The 18,165-nt window shown below is 39.4% G+C and overlaps 2 protein-coding genes and 1 long non-coding RNA gene across 4 annotated transcripts; 1 reads left to right on the plus strand and 2 right to left on the minus strand.

The window, feature by feature from the left end:
- The first annotated feature begins 1,094 nt into the window (after positions 1-1,094).
- LOC126588946 (DNA polymerase I A, chloroplastic/mitochondrial-like) lies at positions 1,095-8,618 on the plus strand. The gene is given in 12 exon segments (XM_050254108.1): positions 1,095-1,274; positions 1,277-1,378; positions 1,545-1,736; positions 2,514-3,190; positions 4,171-4,627; positions 4,764-4,859; positions 5,109-5,201; positions 5,273-5,467; positions 6,366-6,458; positions 6,633-6,845; positions 6,968-7,057; positions 8,037-8,618. Coding segments are annotated over 12 exon segments (2,403 nt in total). The 5' UTR covers positions 1,095-1,241; the 3' UTR covers positions 8,199-8,618.
- LOC126588947 (uncharacterized) lies at positions 6,561-8,121 on the minus strand. The gene is made up of 2 exons (XR_007611680.1): positions 8,020-8,121; positions 6,561-7,086 (listed from the first exon to the last, which is right to left on the minus strand). It is a non-coding gene; the product is annotated as an uncharacterized LOC126588947 (long non-coding RNA).
- A 519-nt stretch (positions 8,619-9,137) lies between the features above and the next one.
- Positions 9,138-13,653, minus strand: LOC126588945 (microtubule-associated protein TORTIFOLIA1-like). Of its 2 annotated transcripts, none has more exons than XM_050254107.1 (5): positions 12,648-13,653; positions 12,106-12,297; positions 11,443-11,548; positions 9,759-11,335; positions 9,138-9,454 (listed from the first exon to the last, which is right to left on the minus strand). In XM_050254107.1, exons 1-5 carry the CDS (start codon positions 13,389-13,391, stop codon positions 9,257-9,259), a joined length of 2,817 nt encoding a protein of 938 aa, XP_050110064.1. In that variant the 5' UTR covers positions 13,392-13,653; the 3' UTR covers positions 9,138-9,256. The 2 variants fall into 2 exon arrangements, with proteins under 2 accessions (XP_050110064.1, XP_050110063.1); XM_050254106.1 differs by having other exon boundaries at positions 9,759-11,350.
- Between the last annotated feature and the right edge of the window lie 4,512 nt (positions 13,654-18,165).

An 18,165-nucleotide genomic window follows, 5' to 3' on the forward strand; every position in this document is an offset into this window, starting at 1 on the left:
GGTTTTTTTTAAGTATATATTTTTTGTTATTTTCCATATTAATGTTAGAAAAGGCTTTGGGTTCTTTGTTTATGGTTTTGGATTGAACAAATGGTTGTGAAGTTATATGAATGTTTGGTTTGTAGTTAAACTTCAATTACTTGGTGGAACTATGGGAGAATTTTATTTATTTCATTTTAATTTTACTGTTTCTGAACTAAATTGTTGGGAACCATGTAGTATTACTTGCATTTATTGTGAATTGGAGGAGGAATTTGAGTAGGAAGTGGGGAAACTCAAATGCTGATTGTTTTATGGGTCGGTGTTGTCTTTGGGATTTTGATGTTAGTTGTTAATGTAAAAGTATAGTTCAATTCCACAACTCATTGGAATGCCCGGTTGCTTTTCAAGTTTTCCTATATGTTTTGTGCTTCCTTTGTATACTTGGAATGCAGGAAGAAATTGATATACTGTCTGATTATTCTTTTGCTGCCTGTGATGTTGGAATTGATAACATTGCAGACCACAGGCTTATGCGGCCCAGGCTGATGTTGGGATTTCAGGTAATCCGACAATCCCTTTCAACCCAGTTCACTATAATCCCGAAAGAAAATCCAACGATAATAGAAAAGCCTGGAAACACGAGGCTTGGGCATTGAGAAAGGAAAAGGTGAAGGAAAATCCTTATGGAAGTAACATATCCTGTAGAGTAAATATTGAAACATATACGCCAGAAAGGAATGAGGGTTCCCTACATTTGGATGATAAGTTGGATGTAAAGTCTGAAGCCTCATTTTACAAAACATCGGCAATTGATGATCAAATCAGTGAAAGTTTTGCAAACATACATGAGGCTGAGGCTTCTCCTGAGGTACAATCGGGTAAAGCACATGGTGAAGGAAATAATGTTGACAAGGTGAGTGGTTATGGAGGGATTGACAAGATTAAAGTGGACAAGGTGAATGGTTACAGACGGGGCAGTCAGAATGTGTCGGCTTATGGAGCGATTGACAAGATTAAGGTGAACAAGGTGAATGGTCATGGACGGGACCATCAGAATGTGTCCGCTTATGGAGGAGTTGATAAGATAAAAGTGGACAAGGTGAATGGTTATGGACAGGACCGTCAGAATGTGTCAGCTTCTGGAGGGATTGACAATATTAAAGTGAAGAAGGTGAATGGTCATGCAGATGCTGCTCATGTGATTCAAAGGGACAAGTCAGCTAAAAAACCTTCTGAAACTAAAGCTGCTACAGCAATAAATGAGGGAGATCTTCTTGAGAAGCTTAGTACCATATATGACAAGGTTCTTGTTGTCAACAGTGTCCCTGATGCGAAAAAAGTTGTTAGGATGCTTACAGATCAATACAGGCATCTTGTCCATGCCTGTGACACAGAGGTATATATGCTTCAAGTTTATCTTAGCTTTGATTGATACAAGTTCTGTCTGCATGTAATTTTTCACTTGCCCTTTCTTTTAAAATAAATGCGTGATTGGGTATTGGGTGTTTAAGATTTCTTATTTACAAGCTACTGTCCAATTGCTAATGGTAGAATTTTTACAGGTGGCGAATATAGAGGTGAAGCTAGAAACACCTGTTGATCATGGAGAAATAATATGTTTTAGCATCTATTCTGGACCAGATGTGGATTTTGGAAATGGGAAGTCTTGTATTTGGGTGGATGTTCTTGATGGTGGTGGCAAGGAACTTTTAATGGAGTTTGCTCCTTTTTTCGAAGACCCCTCCATCAAAAAGGTTGCTTTTTCTTTCCTTTAAGATAGTCTTGACTCACAGCATCTTGCAAACAACTTAATCATCGTTAGATAGTGGCACTTTCGGGAAATGACTACTGTATTTTGTTTTTCGACAATGAAACCACAAGGATTTTGACAGATTTGATTCATATTGAGGGTCTGGAGCTTGGAACTCAAAATTTTACTGTATATGTTTACAGACAACTGGGCTGTGAGCCTGTGATTGAGGGTGGGAGTAGCTTTTTTTAAAAGGCCCACCTTTTTATTTCTGAAAAACTTAGTCACATTAATCAGATGTTTACCATTACCTGTTGCTTTGCACAATGCTATTGTTGGTAAATGATTTTCTATTTTTGCGAGCATTTTCTTTATGCATTTTGATCATTGCTGTTTTCAATTGATAGAACTATCAGTTTGTTCCAAACTCATCCACAGGACATGTTTCAATACCCTAGTGACTTCAGGCTAAATGAACTTTTTGTTTTTCAGAACTGCTTCTGTTTCTGACTGATAAAGGATCAATGCCTTGTGTCAAAATTTTTCCCAATAATCATATATATAAATACTACTCACCTCTATTTTCTTAATTCTCTGTTTTATTTTCCTCTTAATAAGACTGGTTTTATATCCTTTTTTCTTATTGACTACTGTTGGCTGTTTTAATTGGTATGTGCTTTTCTCTTTTAGCCTGGAAAATTACTTGGCTGGTGTTTCACCATACATGGAATATGCATTTTGAGAAATAAACTCAACAATGACAGTCCCCCATCTTTTGTAGGTTTGGCACAATTATAGCTTTGATAACCATGTAATAGAGAACTATGGGATTAAGCTTTCTGGTTTCCATGCCGACACGATGCACATGGCTCGCTTGTGGGATTCATCAAGGCGGTTAAAAGGTGGTTATTCTCTTGAAGCACTTTCACATGACCCAAAGGTCATGTCTGGGGCCCAACTGAGTGATGAGAAGGATTTGATTGGTAAAATATCTATGAAAACAATATTTGGCAGGAAGAAAGTGAAGAAAGATGGAAGTGACGGGAAAGTGACCATTATTGACCCTGTTGAAGTGCTACAAAGAGAAAAGAGAAAACCATGGATTTGTTATTCTGCCTTAGATTCAATAAGCACACTGAAGCTTTATGAGAGTATGAAAAACCAACTAAGCAAAAAGGAGTGGAAAATTGATGGAAAACCAGAACCTGGAACCATGTTTAATTTCTATGAAAAATATTGGAGACCATTTGGTGAGCTTTTAGTTAAGATGGAAACTGAGGGAATGTTGGTTAATCGGGATTATTTAGCTGAGATTGAGAAGTTGGCCAAAGCAGAACAAGAGATTGCTGCAAACAGATTTCGTAGGTGGGCGTCTAGGTACTGCCCTGATGCCAACTACATGAATGTGGGAAGTGATGTGCAACTACGCCAGCTCCTCTTTGGTGGGATCGCAAATAGGTACACATTTCAATTAATAAATTTATTCTGTTTAGTTATAATTATCTTGCTGTAGGTAATTATTTTGGTAGACTCCAAATTACAGGGTGCAAGATACTAAATGCATGCTATTTTGATGTTTTGGTTATATCAGCTTTAGTTGGTGACTGTGGAATGGAAGTCAACAAACTATGTTTACTTGCTTCTAAATACAGAAACTGTAATATCTACTTGACTTTTTGATTTCAACATCGTATTCGCTTTAGTAATTCTAGTGCTACAGTGATGTTGACATGGTGAGTTTATCATCCATTGCTATTTGTCTGGGCTTTTGAAAGTTTTACCTGTTACAGAAGCTTTCTGAGCTGAATACTTTCTTTTATCCTATGATATGGTTGTAGATATGCTTAGTTCTCATAAGTTGTGTCCTTTTGCTTTTCTATTCTTCTGGATAAAAGGAAGTATCAAGGGTTAAAAGTTTACAATCTTATGTCAGAACCGTTCACCATTATGCTTTGCTGGTCTTAATAGTTAAGGGCAGCATATGCTTAGCATGACTACATGTACAGGAAGCAGAAATAGTTACAAAATTTTATTAGACTTTGATTCATGTGAGAAGAAAATACTCTCAGTCTCCTTTATTTAATCATCAAGTTAAAATTTAAAACTTAGGCTAGAAAGGAAAGATTTTAGGTAAGTGGTTTTGTATGATTGAAAATGAACCTCAACTGTCCCGATGAGGAATACTAATACAATGAGGTCTCCTAGTAAAAACAAAGCTATCCATTGGAACTATTTGTATTGTAACCAAAAGAAAATTCAATCACTCACTCTAGAGACTTCTTTTGGAACCTGAATTATCCCCCATTTGAATAGAATCTTTAATTTTTACACTATTCAAATGCAGGGATAATAGCAAAAAAGAATCTTACTTCTATTCCCCCTAGCCTGATGGAGACAAGAAAGCTGTACAAATTTGACCTGATTGTTTCCTGTTACAGAAAGGACTCCAACCAGTTTCTTCCAACGGAGAAGACTTTCAGAGTTCCAAACATTGATGGAGTGATTGAAGAAGGGAAGAATACAGCCTCAAAATTTCGCAATATTACTCTGCATAATATTGTTTCCAATCTTCCAGCTGAGATTTACACAGCAAGTGGTTGGCCCTCAGTTGGTGGAGATGCTTTGAAAATTTTATCTGGGAAGGTCTCTTCAGAATTTCATTTTGTGGATGACGACCAGGAAGGTGTTGGAGATGCTTGTGAGACAGTGGATGCTGAATATTTGGGAGCACAAGAGGATAGGTCTGAGGTTGACACATCTGCTTATGGAACAGCTTTTAAAGCATTTGAGAAAGAGGAGAAGGGGAAAGGGAAGGAAGCTTGCCACGCCATTGCTGCTTTATGCCAAGTTTGCTCTATTGATTCCTTGATATCCAACTTCATCCTTCCTTTGCAGGTCATTTCGGCCATTATTTCATACTTTTTATGCTTATTAAACCTCCACTATTGGCAAGCTAACTCCTCATTCTTGAGTTTTTGAACTGAAAATTTATGTGGATGTTTACAATGATATTGGTTTATTTCTACTACAGAGCAGTAATATATCAGGCAAGAATAAGCGAATTCATTGTTCTCTAAATATCAACACAGAAACGGGGCGTCTGTCCGCGAGGAGGCCTAATTTACAGGTATTATTAGTTCTGTCAACTTTTTATTGTGATCTATTTAAATGAAGACATCAATGCTTTATCCAAGACATCCACCATTCAATAAGGATGAAATCTGGATGGCCAGCTTCCCTTGGTTTCCTGATCACTTAATAACACATCAATGATTTTCACTTAAATATCTTGCTTGTAACCAGTGTCTCCAACTGTAGTGGAAACTTGGGAGGTATGCATGTTCATCCTTTTTTTTTTTTGGTTCTCCTGACTCAGAACCAACCTGCTTTGGAGAAAGACCGGTATAAGATCCGCCAGGCTTTTGTAGCTGCACCCGGGAATTCTCTTATTGTTGCTGATTATGGACAGGTGTGTTGTCTGTATTATCTGCTTACTTATTTCATGATTTTAAATATTTAATTGATGTGTTCGTATGACAGCTCGAACTCAGGATTCTTGCTCATCTGTCCAACTGTACAAGTATGTTGGATGCCTTCAAAGCTGGTGGAGATTTTCATTCAAGGACTGCAATGAACATGTACCAGCATATTCGTGATGCCGTTGAGAGTGAAGAAGTGCTACTTGAGTGGGATCCTCAACCTGGTGAAGAGAAACCCCCAGTTCCATTATTGAAGGTAAAACAGTATAATCTTTTTTCCTAGTGTAGTAGTGAGGATTTATTTGAGATGATAGTTGGAAAATGAGTTTTGTGAGAAGAAAATTTCTTCGCCTTAGGAAGCAAAAAGAAAGATTTCTTTGCCAAAAGAAGCAAAAAATATGAGCATTGATCATTATAATTTAACCTTGGAGAAGAAAATGCTGTATAATTCTTTCTGTTGCTCCCTCTTTATTTCATGAAGTTGGCAATGTTTTGTTTGAGACAGTGAAAGTCTCAAAAGGATATAAACTTGTTTAAATGGTGAGGGCTTGGGGTGAGGTTGAGAGTGTTATACCATTGGAAAACAATGAAGCAAGTAAAAGGCACAATTCAGTAGTATTATTGCCCTTGCCTTAGTCTTAATCGGGAAGGGTTTTCTTCTCCTAAAATGAAACTGCTGTGCCATGAACGGACCTGGACAAACTAAAAGATGAAACTTTGTTTTAGAATGAATTAAATACTGCTTCCTACAATGATGGGGCTTGGGGTAGACATTGTATGAAAATACAACACATTTGTTTCTGTTCTTTTTTCATTAGCAACTACGAAGCTTATATATTTGAGTTTTCTAGTCTTTTTTGTTAAATTTTGTGCTCAGACCCCCTTGGTGAGAGCCTCATGCAGTGGGCACCCTTTAAAATTGATTCGTTATTTTATAGAAATTTATCTTGCCTAATTTCATGCTGCATATTTTCCAATTTGGACAGCTGATACATTGATTTTGTAATTTAATACAGATACCATCTATTAGCATGTAACATTTTGATATTTGGGGTTGGTTTTTTTGCCAGTCTAATGTGGTTTGTTGCATGCGGTTACTGTTATAGATTTTACTCTGACCACTATCTTCTGGTACAATAATATTCCATATTCAGGATAACTTTGCTTCTGAAAGAAGGAAAGCTAAAATGCTTAACTTTTCCATTGCATATGGGAAAACTCCAGTTGGGCTTTCCCGGGATTGGAAGGTAATCTTGCAACACTAATGGCATGTTTACTTGCTTCGTATAGGTATGGGAATGAATCCGTTCATTCCATTTCCATTCCTTGCAAGTAAACATGCCCTAAGCTTGAAGCGTAATAAGATATTTATATTGTTTCTTTATCAATTTGAATGATCTGCTATGGTATGGTGGTTCCAGGTATCGGTTCAGGAAGCAGAAAACACAGTTAAACTGTGGTACAAAGAAAGACAAGAAGTGCTTATTTGGCAAGAAGAACGTAAAAAAGAAGCTATAGAAAATAGATGTGTTCACACATTACTTGGACGGGCTCGCCAGTTCCCAGCAGTATCTCGTGATAAACGTGCTCTAAGAGGTCATATTGAAAGGGCTGCTATCAATACACCAGTGCAGGTTCTTCCAGAGCATTTCCTGTCTTTTCTCCCCACCACTCACCTCTTGTTCCCTCGCTTCCCCTCTTCCTTCCTCTCCTCCCTCTGTAGTCATGTGAGATTTTGGTTGTGTGACTGTAACAGGGCAGTGCTGCTGATGTTGCCATGTGTGCTATGTTAGAAATATCCAAGAATGCACGTTTGAATGAACTTGGGTGGAGGCTGCTTTTACAGGTGAACTCCTGATTCCCCTAGATATTAAACTAGATTTAAGACTGTCAACGCATGAGCAAAAATATTAAATTAGATTTGTATTTTTAGATTCTGTGTTTGCTTACTTTTCTCTCCCATAATGTCCTACGTTGATCTCGCATTATGTCCTTCGTTGAAATTAAGTGGAAGTACTATCTTCTTGTGCCCTTTCAAGCCACATTATCTGGCTCTGTCTTTGTTGATTTCTCAGTAAATTTTTATAATGTCTAGAAATGTGTGCAAAAACAATTTTCATCTTAGTTGACCATGTGAGCGCAGTTCCTTGTCCTTGAATGTATGTAATTTGGTTGTTTTAAAAGATTTAGATATTATGTTTTGATGGGTAGTTTTATTTGCACCGTGTATCCCTCTAAATATTATCCATTTTACTCTTATTTACCCTTTTCTTTATGGAATAAAAGAATTTTATTGGCTTCCTTCTCCCCTGCTTTCTCCTTCACCCCTTTCCCGGTTTTTCCTTGTCTTCCCTTGTTGAGAGGTTGGTCATGCCGGCCCATTAAATTGTTTTTCCAGGTTTTAAAAAGTTTCTATAATTTAAATTTAGATGCGAGAGTAATGGAAAAATTTAAGAAATTTGCAAGGAGGGAGGGTGTTATAAGCAGTATAGTGTGGAAATAAATGCATAATTTCTTAAGTTAATCAGACAGCAGAACATGTTGCCATTTCTTTTCCAGCTTTATTCTGAAAGCATCCTTCTAAATCATGTTTTCCTCGCTTAATTTCTTCTGTTACAAATCTTCATTCTTAATCTTGGACTCTCATTGAATAGTTTCAAGTTTCTTTTACTAGCGCAACATTTATACAATCCTTAAATTACTGTGAGAATTTGAATGAGTTTGCGTGCGTCCCGGTTGACTGTTGAATATTTAATCAAAGGGTTAAACAAAACAAATAGTAGCTTTGACAAGAATTGTGGAAATAACCTTTATCTGGAAAGCAGGTTCACGATGAAGTGATCCTGGAAGGGCCATCAGAGTCTGCTGAGGAAGCAAAGAAATTAGTTGTTGAGTGCATGTCGTTTCCCTTCAACGGAAAGAATAATCTTAAAGTAGACCTTGCCGTTGATGCCAAGTGTGCACAAAACTGGTATGCCGGCAAGTAGATGCGGTGGCTAATCACAAAATTGGGCTTTTGGTTTGAGACCCTCGACAGTCGGTGTGTTATGCATCCAGAGGGGCAGCTATTTGCAGTGTTTGCTTTAAGTGCTTTCACTCGTAAGAGGTTTTTTTTGCCCGAGGAATCGGTTGTTTTAGTCTGTTGATGTGAAATTTTCCGGTCATCAAAGAGTTGATGTGTCACATTTCGGCCAAGGATTACTAGAAGAGGGTTCGGTCTGCTGCCTTGATGTGCACTGTCAGGTTTAGACCTTTGGGGAAGAAGGCTCATGGAAGAGCAGGCCTTGTATATATAGAAATAGTCTACTACCTGTTGAATTTAACACTCTTCTGATGCCTTCGTACTTTCTTTGGTGAAACTGAATATGTATATTTTGAACAAGAGCATGAAGATGCAATACTTATTATCTCCTGTCTTCTACAGCCTCTCCCTTTTTATCATTTGGTATAATAATTTTCCTTTTCTGGATGGATCACGTCACCTGTATCCCTACGCATGACCAAACGGACCTCCTTGAATTGGATCCACCATGGGACTGATTTTTCATGAACCCCAACACAAGGGGTTTCCGTGGTTGTGTGTATGCGTAATGTGGTCCTCCCAGTGGGACACAAGAATTTCTTGTGGAAATGGCCACCAGAGGGAACTTTGGGAGTTGGGGCACTGTAAGAATCTCTGGACTTTGTTACCGTTGCAAGGATTTTCCTAGTTGCTTACTGCGTTAATGAAATATGACCATTGTTTTGTGAGCCCCACATGCATTAACGGTTAAAAATCACCCAAACTTTGTTGACAACTGACAGTAGCATACCTTATCTTAGGTTATGATCTCGGGTATCACGGAGTTTGTGTATTTCCAACTTGAATAAGAAACCAATCGGCTACAATTTCTACCTTAAGCTGCGCAGACACAGATGCTGGAAACTTATCTGTCAAATGGCAATTATATTCAACTCATGCGAACTGTAGGACTTCAAAATCATTCACTCCACTCAAAACGCAAGCTCGAATTCAATACAAGTTGGCAATACATACAACTAGAAACTATTTGTCATGCTGCTGAGGATTGATTCCCCAGGATGATGCCAACTGCACCAAAAGTTGATCCGGTGTTGCACCTTCCCAGTCCTCGGGCAGATTCAGTGTTACAGAAGCTTCATGCAGATTCAAAACGAGTTCTTTCTTTACGTCAGTGGGAAGACCGAAAACATCAGAACCATTTTCGAGCACTATTTCAACCAACTGCGAAACGGAAAAAAGGGGACCAAATGGTCAAACTGAGGCATCTCCATGACCAGACAGCAAAAGCAATAAAATTGAAAAGACGGGGACATTTTCAATACTATCGAATTCTATGAAGCAGAGAAACGCAGAGAACGCGTATGCTTCCCATTAGTATTTGGAAATTATCAGAGCAAATAGACTCAACCAAAAAACTTATTACGGACATGAAACACTTAATATGAAGTCTAACCATTAAGAAGGAAACTAATGAAACACATCCTTAAAAATAGTGAACTCACACATCCGTTACGAAGGAAAATACCTGCTGAATCCAAGCCAAACAGATGTCAAACAAGTTTGGCTCTGGTAAGAATTGCCCAACAGCATGCAAGACCTCGGTTGCTGTCTCATTTGAAAGTTGGTCAATCACAGGACCTGATCTGTCCATCAACTTTACAAGCAAGATATCATCTCCTGTAGACAACACTTCCAAAAAGGCCGTATCCAGATCACCCACTTGAAGAGCATCTATTGCATTAGTCCAAGAATTCCAGATTGGATTCCGCTCCTGGCCCACATTATCATCTTCCATAGCCTCTGCAGTCAATTCAGGTATAGCTACTCTTCCAGATCTAGATGTTCCATTGTCCTCTCCAGCCACACGAATTGCTTCCAAGGTAGCTTCATCTTTGGAAGCTTGCCAAACACTTCTTGCGGAAGGCCCCTCACCAAACCTAACAGGTCCAGCCCCTTTATCCCATGCTCGCCTGCTGTTACCTTGATCACTCCCATTCTCTGATTTGGGTGACCTACCATCCCCAGGACCACCTCCTACAGCCTTCCTCGAACCAATATGTCCACCTCTGGAACCACCATATGTTGGAAAATCCCACACCTCAGACATGTCAGATTTCCAAGTAGGGCCCCGTCCCCTCATGCCGGAAACATGTCCATCATTTTGGGCAAATCGTTCGCCATATGGAATTCGTCCATCTCCACCTCTTCCAAACTTGTTACCAGTGTAATCAGGAAAGCCGTTATACTTGCCTAAAGGCCTATTAGAAGACCCCTCATACCCCATCGAAAAATTACCGCCTCTTCTACCTGATGATATTGATAAATCTCGTGCCAAGTCTTCAACAACTCTCTCAAGACCCCTTACTCTGTTCTCCAAAGTTATCATGCTGTCATGAGACCCGCCCATGAAATCCTGCAACATGCTCATAAGATGACCTTGTTGTCTCTCCAGCTGCAACAATTGCCTTTGGATAGCCAACCAATTTCCTTTGTTATTGACAAAGGATCCTTCAGGTTGACCATCGGGTTTAGAGAAACCTGCACGACTACTGGACGACTCCCTTTGATTTATATCAATCCTGTCATCAATATCAACTGCTCTCGTTCTGGAGTCTTTTCCATTCGCCCTTTCTTCTGGCCATTTATCCCTCGCAAGGTCATCATGATCTCGTTGTTTAGTATACAGACCAGCTATTCCTCTCTCTGTGTTACGGTATTTACTACTGAAAGATCCATGAATATCATTAAATTGGCTGTTTGCAATCCGGTTTTGAGTTTCTTTGGAATTTGTATCATTTGCCTCTGGTTCTACCTCATTATTTGAGTTTGAAGAATTGACATGTCTACGAGGAACAACTACCTCAACGGGCAAATCATCAGAAACCCTCTTTTCAAGTTTCTGGAAGAATTCTGGGTTTAGCTCTTTGTCAGTTAAGATGGGCAGTTTCTTCTTCAAAGCTACACCCGCTTTATCTCCACTGGCTTTGGATTTAGAAACAGAATCTGAAGTAGGAGATGAACCATTAGATGAAACCTTTGCTCCTTGATCTGTTTTCTCACTAGGCTTTGAATTTTTTGGCTCATTCTTCTCTGACAACTCAGCTGATTCAGAATTTTCTTTATTAAAATGCGACAACAACAGAATGATCCGGTGAGAGCCAAAAGGAATTGAAGCATTTTAATAAAGGTCGTATTATTGATAAGCTTACCATGAGACGAGACTTTCTTGTCATTTGGAGCTTCATCTTCTCCTTTCCCAGCTATCTTTTTCCAGAACTGCAATGCCTCTGTCATGCTATCTCTGACAGGTTTAATCTGTAAACCAAACCGAACAATATTTTAGAGACTAGTCCAACAGAAATACATAGCCACCCTTCTATCTCATTACATATTTCATGTACGAACGTTGGCCAAATCCAAAATTCAATATTTCAAGCAGACTGCTTTTTCCTAGCCAGTAAAGTGAAAATTTGAGAAATTATATTAGGTGCCTATCCGATGTGTGAAACACATATTCAGTATCCAAGTGAGGAAATACTATAGCAAAGTAGTCCAACATTTTACTTGATTTTTCACCTACCCCCATCTCTTGCAGTAAACACCAAAAAAATTCCTAAACTAGAAGTTCCATGTAATAAATAACATTATACTGAAAAGAATTTTCTTGTGCAAAAATAATCCATTAACATACTGTTCCGTGTTAAATTGCCAATGTGTAATGGTGTGCCGGATATGAATACAAAGCCACGAGTTATTGAAAAAATGTAAATTGAACGATCAAACAAGAAAATGTTATACTTAAGTACTCGCCAAAACAGTTTTGCTGTAAGATGAAAAGTAACACACTTCAGGAATATGCAACAAAAGACTACCTTGTCAAAACGGCAAGACTCGAGGACAGTCAGGGTGGAAGCGGTTCTATCTGTAATCAAGTTGTTCGAATGCAATGCTAATGCAACCAGCACATCAGCTGCTGCTTTACGTGTTGCCCAATCTGTGCTCCCAAGGCATTCATGAATACTTTGCAGTAGATTATCCAAGCTTTGGGGCGCAATCGCTCCAACCTACAACAAGTAGGTACCTCTTCGATCAGTAAAAGTCCAATTAAATCATCCAAAGTATAGATCGAAGTGATTGTTCTATCCACCTGCATTCTATTGGCAATAAGACTATGTATAAGTTCACACTACACCAAACACAAGACATTTCAAGTCAACACTCCAAACCAAATTACCACTCTTTTCTATCTTCTGTGTCCTACATCTTTTTAGCAATCAAACAACCACATAAGTATCGACTTTACTACAAAATCTACAACAATGTACATGACTATATCGAGTCGAGACCACAATGTACATGCCCACAAAATCATTTGAGTGCGAAAAAGCAAATGTAGATATTCTACTGAGCAAACCTGAGACAGGCTCGAAACAACCGGCAAGAGCGATGCCTTAGCCAAGAAGTTAGGATTGTTAAGCAACTTGCAGATCCTTGGAAACAGCCTTTGAAAAGACGAAACAGGCGGGTCTAAAGCGCAGTCTACAATCTTAGCCATACACAGTGCCGCACCAGATTGCACCCCTTTGTTCTGCTCGGCCATAGCCTCAAACAAAGGCTTCGTAAACAAACCCACAACCGACCCATTGTCGCTCACACTCTCTGCCTTCAAGTACTGCGCCGACAGCGCGCCAATGGCGTCGCGGCACGCGTCCCGGACGCCGGAATCGGCATCCTTGAGCCTCTTGACGATGTGGGCAATGATTTTGGTCAAATGGGTGGAGGTGAAATCGGGGTGGGAAGCAGAGACCAATGCGAGCAGGCGCAAAGACTCTTTCTTGACGGCGGGTTTCGGATCGGCGGAGGCGTCGTAGAGGCAGTTGAGGAGCATAGGGAGGCCCTCCGGCGGGAGGGTTTGGATGATTTTCTCGAGATCTTCAACGGCAATTTGGTACGTGTCTCGGTCGGAGAGTTTGGAGAGGGAGGTGAGGATTCTCTGCTTGAGCTCCACCATGGCCAGGTGGGTCGAGAGGGAAGAAGAAGCGGAAGAAGCAGAGGACTTTGAAGAGGAGTTTGGTGGTTGCTGCGGCTGCGGCGGCGTTGTGGGTGATGGGTTTGGGGGCTTAGCCGGTTTGGAAATTCTGGGTCCGGCAAAACTCATGGTTTCGAGTTGATGTGGTATAGTTTCGGGGATGGATGTAAAATGGAAATGGGTTCTCTCTGATTCGGAGATTTAAGCTTTCAGACTTCGACAGTGAGAGAGGTACAGCCAATGTTGTTGCAGTTGCAGATGGGGGAGAGAGAGAGAGAGGGAGAGAGAGAGGGGTGAGGGGTGGAGTGAGAGAGAAGGCTTGTGAAGCAAAGCAAGCAAGATGGAAGCTGCAGATATTGAAAAGGAGAGATCTGGGTGGGAGGGGACTGTGACTATTAAAATGAACCAATGGGAATGTGAGTATTAGAGCTCACTAATCCATGTTTTTACTCTTTTCCCAGAAAATAAAATAAATTTATTAGACGTTTTACCAGTTTCCATATTACATTATTGAGATTATTATTTTTTAAATGTGTGTGAAAGTTATTTTCTAAAAGAAATTTCAAATTGCAATTTGAAATTTTTGCAATGTTTGTTATTTCTGAGCAAAATTTAGGACATGTTTAGAAATGGAAAAGGGGATCGTATCAACTAGCACCCGTAAACCCTAGTTCATCTGATTTCTGATTATTAATTTGATTCCAAATTTTGAAAAAGTAGCTAATACTTTTCCGATTTCTTACGAATTAGTACATATAAGAGATCGGGCTCTTCAACAGAAGGAGTCTTTGAAAATAAGGATTAGTTGTGAAATCTGTTACACATTGAACTTCAAATATCCGAACCGTCTATTTTGTAAGTCTCGATTCATAGATCCTCTATGAAAATTTCAATTCAAATCCGAAACCATTTGCCTATTTAATTGTTATAATGAAATTTTAATGTTTCTTAAAACATTGCGTTTGTCAATTTCTTTGAATTCAATTAGATGACTCAAATATTTCCGAATTAGCTAATATTATGCAAGAATGATATATGAGGTATAACTTGAAATAAACCGTTCGGAACTTCGGATCGTTAAAAAAAGTGTACAAGTTCTCATAACATTTCAAAAAAATTTCAATATTTTATGAGTTGTGGAAGAGCAGTAATCAAAAGAGGACCATCGGCAACGTGAGGGCCACCTATAAGACAATCATGGATATAATATAAAGACAGCAACATGGTGATTGCAATTTTCCACGCTTAAATTTGAAAAAAATAAGCATGTTGCGTATGTATATGTTACTTCTATACTTTTTTTTTTTTAATGTAATTTTTGGGTGGGATATATTTTTGTTAGGAGAGTTTCATCATGGGAATCATCCTCCTGGTAAATGGACAAGTAACGCCTCGCTTCCAGCCTTGGGTTGCCCTTCCAAATTGGTTGGTGCAGTGCACGAGTTACTCGTTTTGAAAGCAGGGAGCTTAAACAATTTGCTGCCCATTCAAGTTACCTGTGTTAGGACTGTCGCATTTGTTATCTTTGTAACAGTTTTATTTGGGACTTTTGTTTGTGGTGGTCTATTGTGGTAACTGTATAAGGATTTAAATTTTTTTGCATCTTGTGCAAATTGTTTGTTCTTAGCAATGAAAAACTTTATCGATTCTATCAAGAAAAAGTAAATAAATAAAATTTAAGTGCTGGTGAAGGTTGATGCCTCTTCTTGTATATCCCCTCCGTACATAATTGACATGTGACTCGTTAAATTCCCTTCATCATCCTTGAACTTGTTGAACATTTCTGCTTCACAAATTCGTACATTTCTCACTAGATCCTAAGTTACAAGAGCATCTCCAGTGATTGGCTATATATGAAGTTGGAAAAGTGGTGGATATAGCTTATTTTAGAGTTCTGATGAATCTTTGGGGCTTTATAAAAGAATCTTTAGAGCTTTATAAAAGAATCTTTCCCAATGAGAGGCTATTTCTTTCGGGCTCTATATGGGGCTATATATATATTTATGTAGTGATTTGATTATGTGATAATTTTTTTATGTTGACTTTTCTTAAGTTGATTTTTGGACATGCTATCTTAATTTTTTATGAACCTTTCAACCTAAAATGTTCAAATTGTGACAAAGTGAGATTTCATCACTTATAAATAGTTCGTTGAATTAGATTCTCTTATTTCAATCAGTGTTCTAAAAAACGCCCTAGGCAGCCGCCTAGGCGCTGGGCGCCTAGCAACCGAGGCGTTTTTTGGCAAATCGGGCGGAAAAATCGGGTTGGGGCTAGGCGGGCTGGGCGGCTAGGCGGGCTAGGCGGTCCTAGGAGGTTTTTTTTATTAATTGCGTGCTTTTTTCTTTTTTGGTTTCATGGTGGTATACTTATGGAAATGGTGTATCTAATTTGCAAATGATGGATTTACTACAAGTTCATCCAATACTTATGGAAATAGTGTACCTAATTTGCATTTTATCATTATTTTATTATCCATACAAGTATGGTTTTTTTAGATGTCAATATACACTTATTTACAAGATATACAATAAATTTACCTAAATCTTCCTAGGCCGCCTAAGCGCTAGCCCGCCGCCTGACTAGCGCCTAGAGTTTTTTAGAACCTTGATTTCAATCTCACCCGTTGAAAGAAACTGTTGATGCACAAAATCCGGAGGATCTTGGACCAACGTAAATCCGACCGTGAATCACTCAAATGCTCAAGAACACAAAGATGTATCGTGGTTCACCCCCAATGTTTGGGCTACGTCCACACTAATGTTGATTATGTATGTATGGATTACAATAGATTGACAATGAAGCTCTCTGTGGATGCAGCTCTTACCCTTTTGCTTTCTGTTTGACTTAGAGGGTATTGCCCTCTATATTGTTATGAGGGTTGAGTGTGAGACTCTCTTTTAATGAAGGTGAGACCTTCCTTCATGAGGGTGGGGGAGAGTCCCTTTTATAGAATAAGGGCTCCCTCCCCTTTTACATTTGTCATGGGTTTAAAGACGAGGCCCAATATATAGTACCAACAGGAGTCCCCCAAGTCTTTAGTCAAGAGAGTCTTTTGGTTGGAGACTTCAAATCTAATCCATGTACGAGCCGAAGTAGCTAGATGTCTTGAACCAGTACTCAACATAAGGCAATGCTCAACATAAAGCAATACTCAGCTAGATGTATCACACGTTATGAGACTGCTCGGCTGGAGGCGATGCTCGTTGCGAGGCTGCTCGACTAGAGGCCATGCTCGCGGTGAGGCGGTTGCTCGGCTGGAGGCGATGCTCGTTGCGAGGTTGCTCGGCCAGAGGCTATGCTTGCTGCGAGGCAGCTCGGCTCATGGTATTCCTCATTGCAAGTATCTACTTTATATCGACATGCACTCAGTATAAGTTGATTATAGACATGACTCGGGTCCGCTTGTCGAGTTAGACAAGAGATCATTGTTCAGACTAAATATTTGTCACCATAAGCATGTGGCTCAGTGATCCATGGGCTGATCAATAGTGTTGGTAGGCTTCTTTAATCAGCAATAATGTCGATCAATGAATCTAGTTGCTCAATAATTCCTGACAATAAATGACAGTATAAGTATGACCGTATAATGAATAAATCAAATTGACAAAGTTTGTCAAGGCAAAATATTGTACTATGTGCCTTCTATAAATAAATAATTTATTCAGGCGTGTGGTAAATCACATGTTGTATGAGGACATAGTTTAATGGCAGTCAAAATACTCTAGGCCAATAAATATTGTATGATAAAGTTTTACCCTACCACTTTAAATAATGAAGTCAGGAATGATTAAAGATGCAATAATAAAATATTAATTGATAAAATAATTGTAAGGAAGATTGCAGACAAGCGTTTGTAAGGCATATGCACATTGTAAAGCAAATCAAATCGGGAACACACTATATAGGTGTGATAGAAATGATGTGGTCTCCTTAAAGAATATGCATATTGTAAAGTATCCACCAACACAAAATAATAATAAACTATTAAATAAACAAATGATAATTTTAAACAAATTAGCCCAAAGATAAAGTGCTTATCTTTTTTCATGTTGGTGGTCGTTAGTTGCAGGTTGTTGATGCGCATTGCGCCTACTTGAGAGTTTTACTTTTTCTTTTCTCTTTTGGCAGATGGTAGACAGCACAAAGGGGAATAATAATGGAATTATTGTAAGAAAGCTTATATTCTTCCTGGTTTTCCACTGGTGGTCGTGGTATTCGCAGGAGGTGAGATCCCTGTATTTGGAACCCAAAAGCTCTTTTCCCCTCATCTCAAGTAGCTGGCCAACATTTGTTAGTCCTGCCGTCTCTGGGTCAGGCATCCAGGCCGGCGGGTCGGGTTTGAGTCCTTGTAGCAGCCGTAGTACAACATCCGGTGGAACGAGAAGGGAAGTTCGGGCTGAGGACGTGCGCAGTGATATTGTGCCACGTCTCCAGAGTAGCAGCTCCGTTATTAGCGATGATATTAGTCAAACTTCCATGGAGTCTTTTCGCAGAACCCAATTCAATCCCCAAATCTTCGATGTCGGAGATTGTAACGCCGTCTAGGCTCTTATCCACCATCATCTTCCGACCATTGTCAAACTGATCCCTGTTGTCATGAAAGAAACCCAGAAGAGTTGATGCACGGAAACGATGTCAATGATTGAAGGAGGTCACCGTCCCTGTTGTCATTGACCTTTTTCCCTTCCCGGTCTCTATGGCTATTGACTTCGGGCGAAGAGATGGAGAAGGAGGAGGAGATGAGAGAGTTGATAATGTGATTGTGCAGGTGTCGGTTAGAACGGGGACTGAAAACCCTAAGCTGAGTCAGCTAGCCAAGCGTGTTGGGCGGGACGGACTCGACGAGGCCAACACCCGGGAGGCGGAGGGAGTAGATGTAGGAATGGTTGTCGTCGCATTT

Source organism: Malus sylvestris, chromosome 11, assembly GCF_916048215.2.
Source record: "Malus sylvestris chromosome 11, drMalSylv7.2, whole genome shotgun sequence".
Lineage (NCBI taxonomy): Eukaryota > Viridiplantae > Streptophyta > Magnoliopsida > Rosales > Rosaceae > Malus > Malus sylvestris.

Bases quoted from the DNA above. Each gene is read 5' to 3' on its own strand.
- LOC126588945 (XM_050254106.1), bottom strand. From the start codon at position 13,391: ATGAGTTTTGCCGGACCCAGAATTTCCAAACCGGCTAAGCCCCCAAAC. The intron at 11,549-12,105 runs GTAGTCTTTTGT...TTTGGTTTACAG, and splicing joins AGTCTTGCCGTTTTGACAAG to ATTAAACCTGTCAGAGATAG. The intron at 11,351-11,442 runs GTAAGCTTATCA...ATTTTAATAAAG, and splicing joins CAAGAAAGTCTCGTCTCATG to AAAATTCTGAATCAGCTGAG.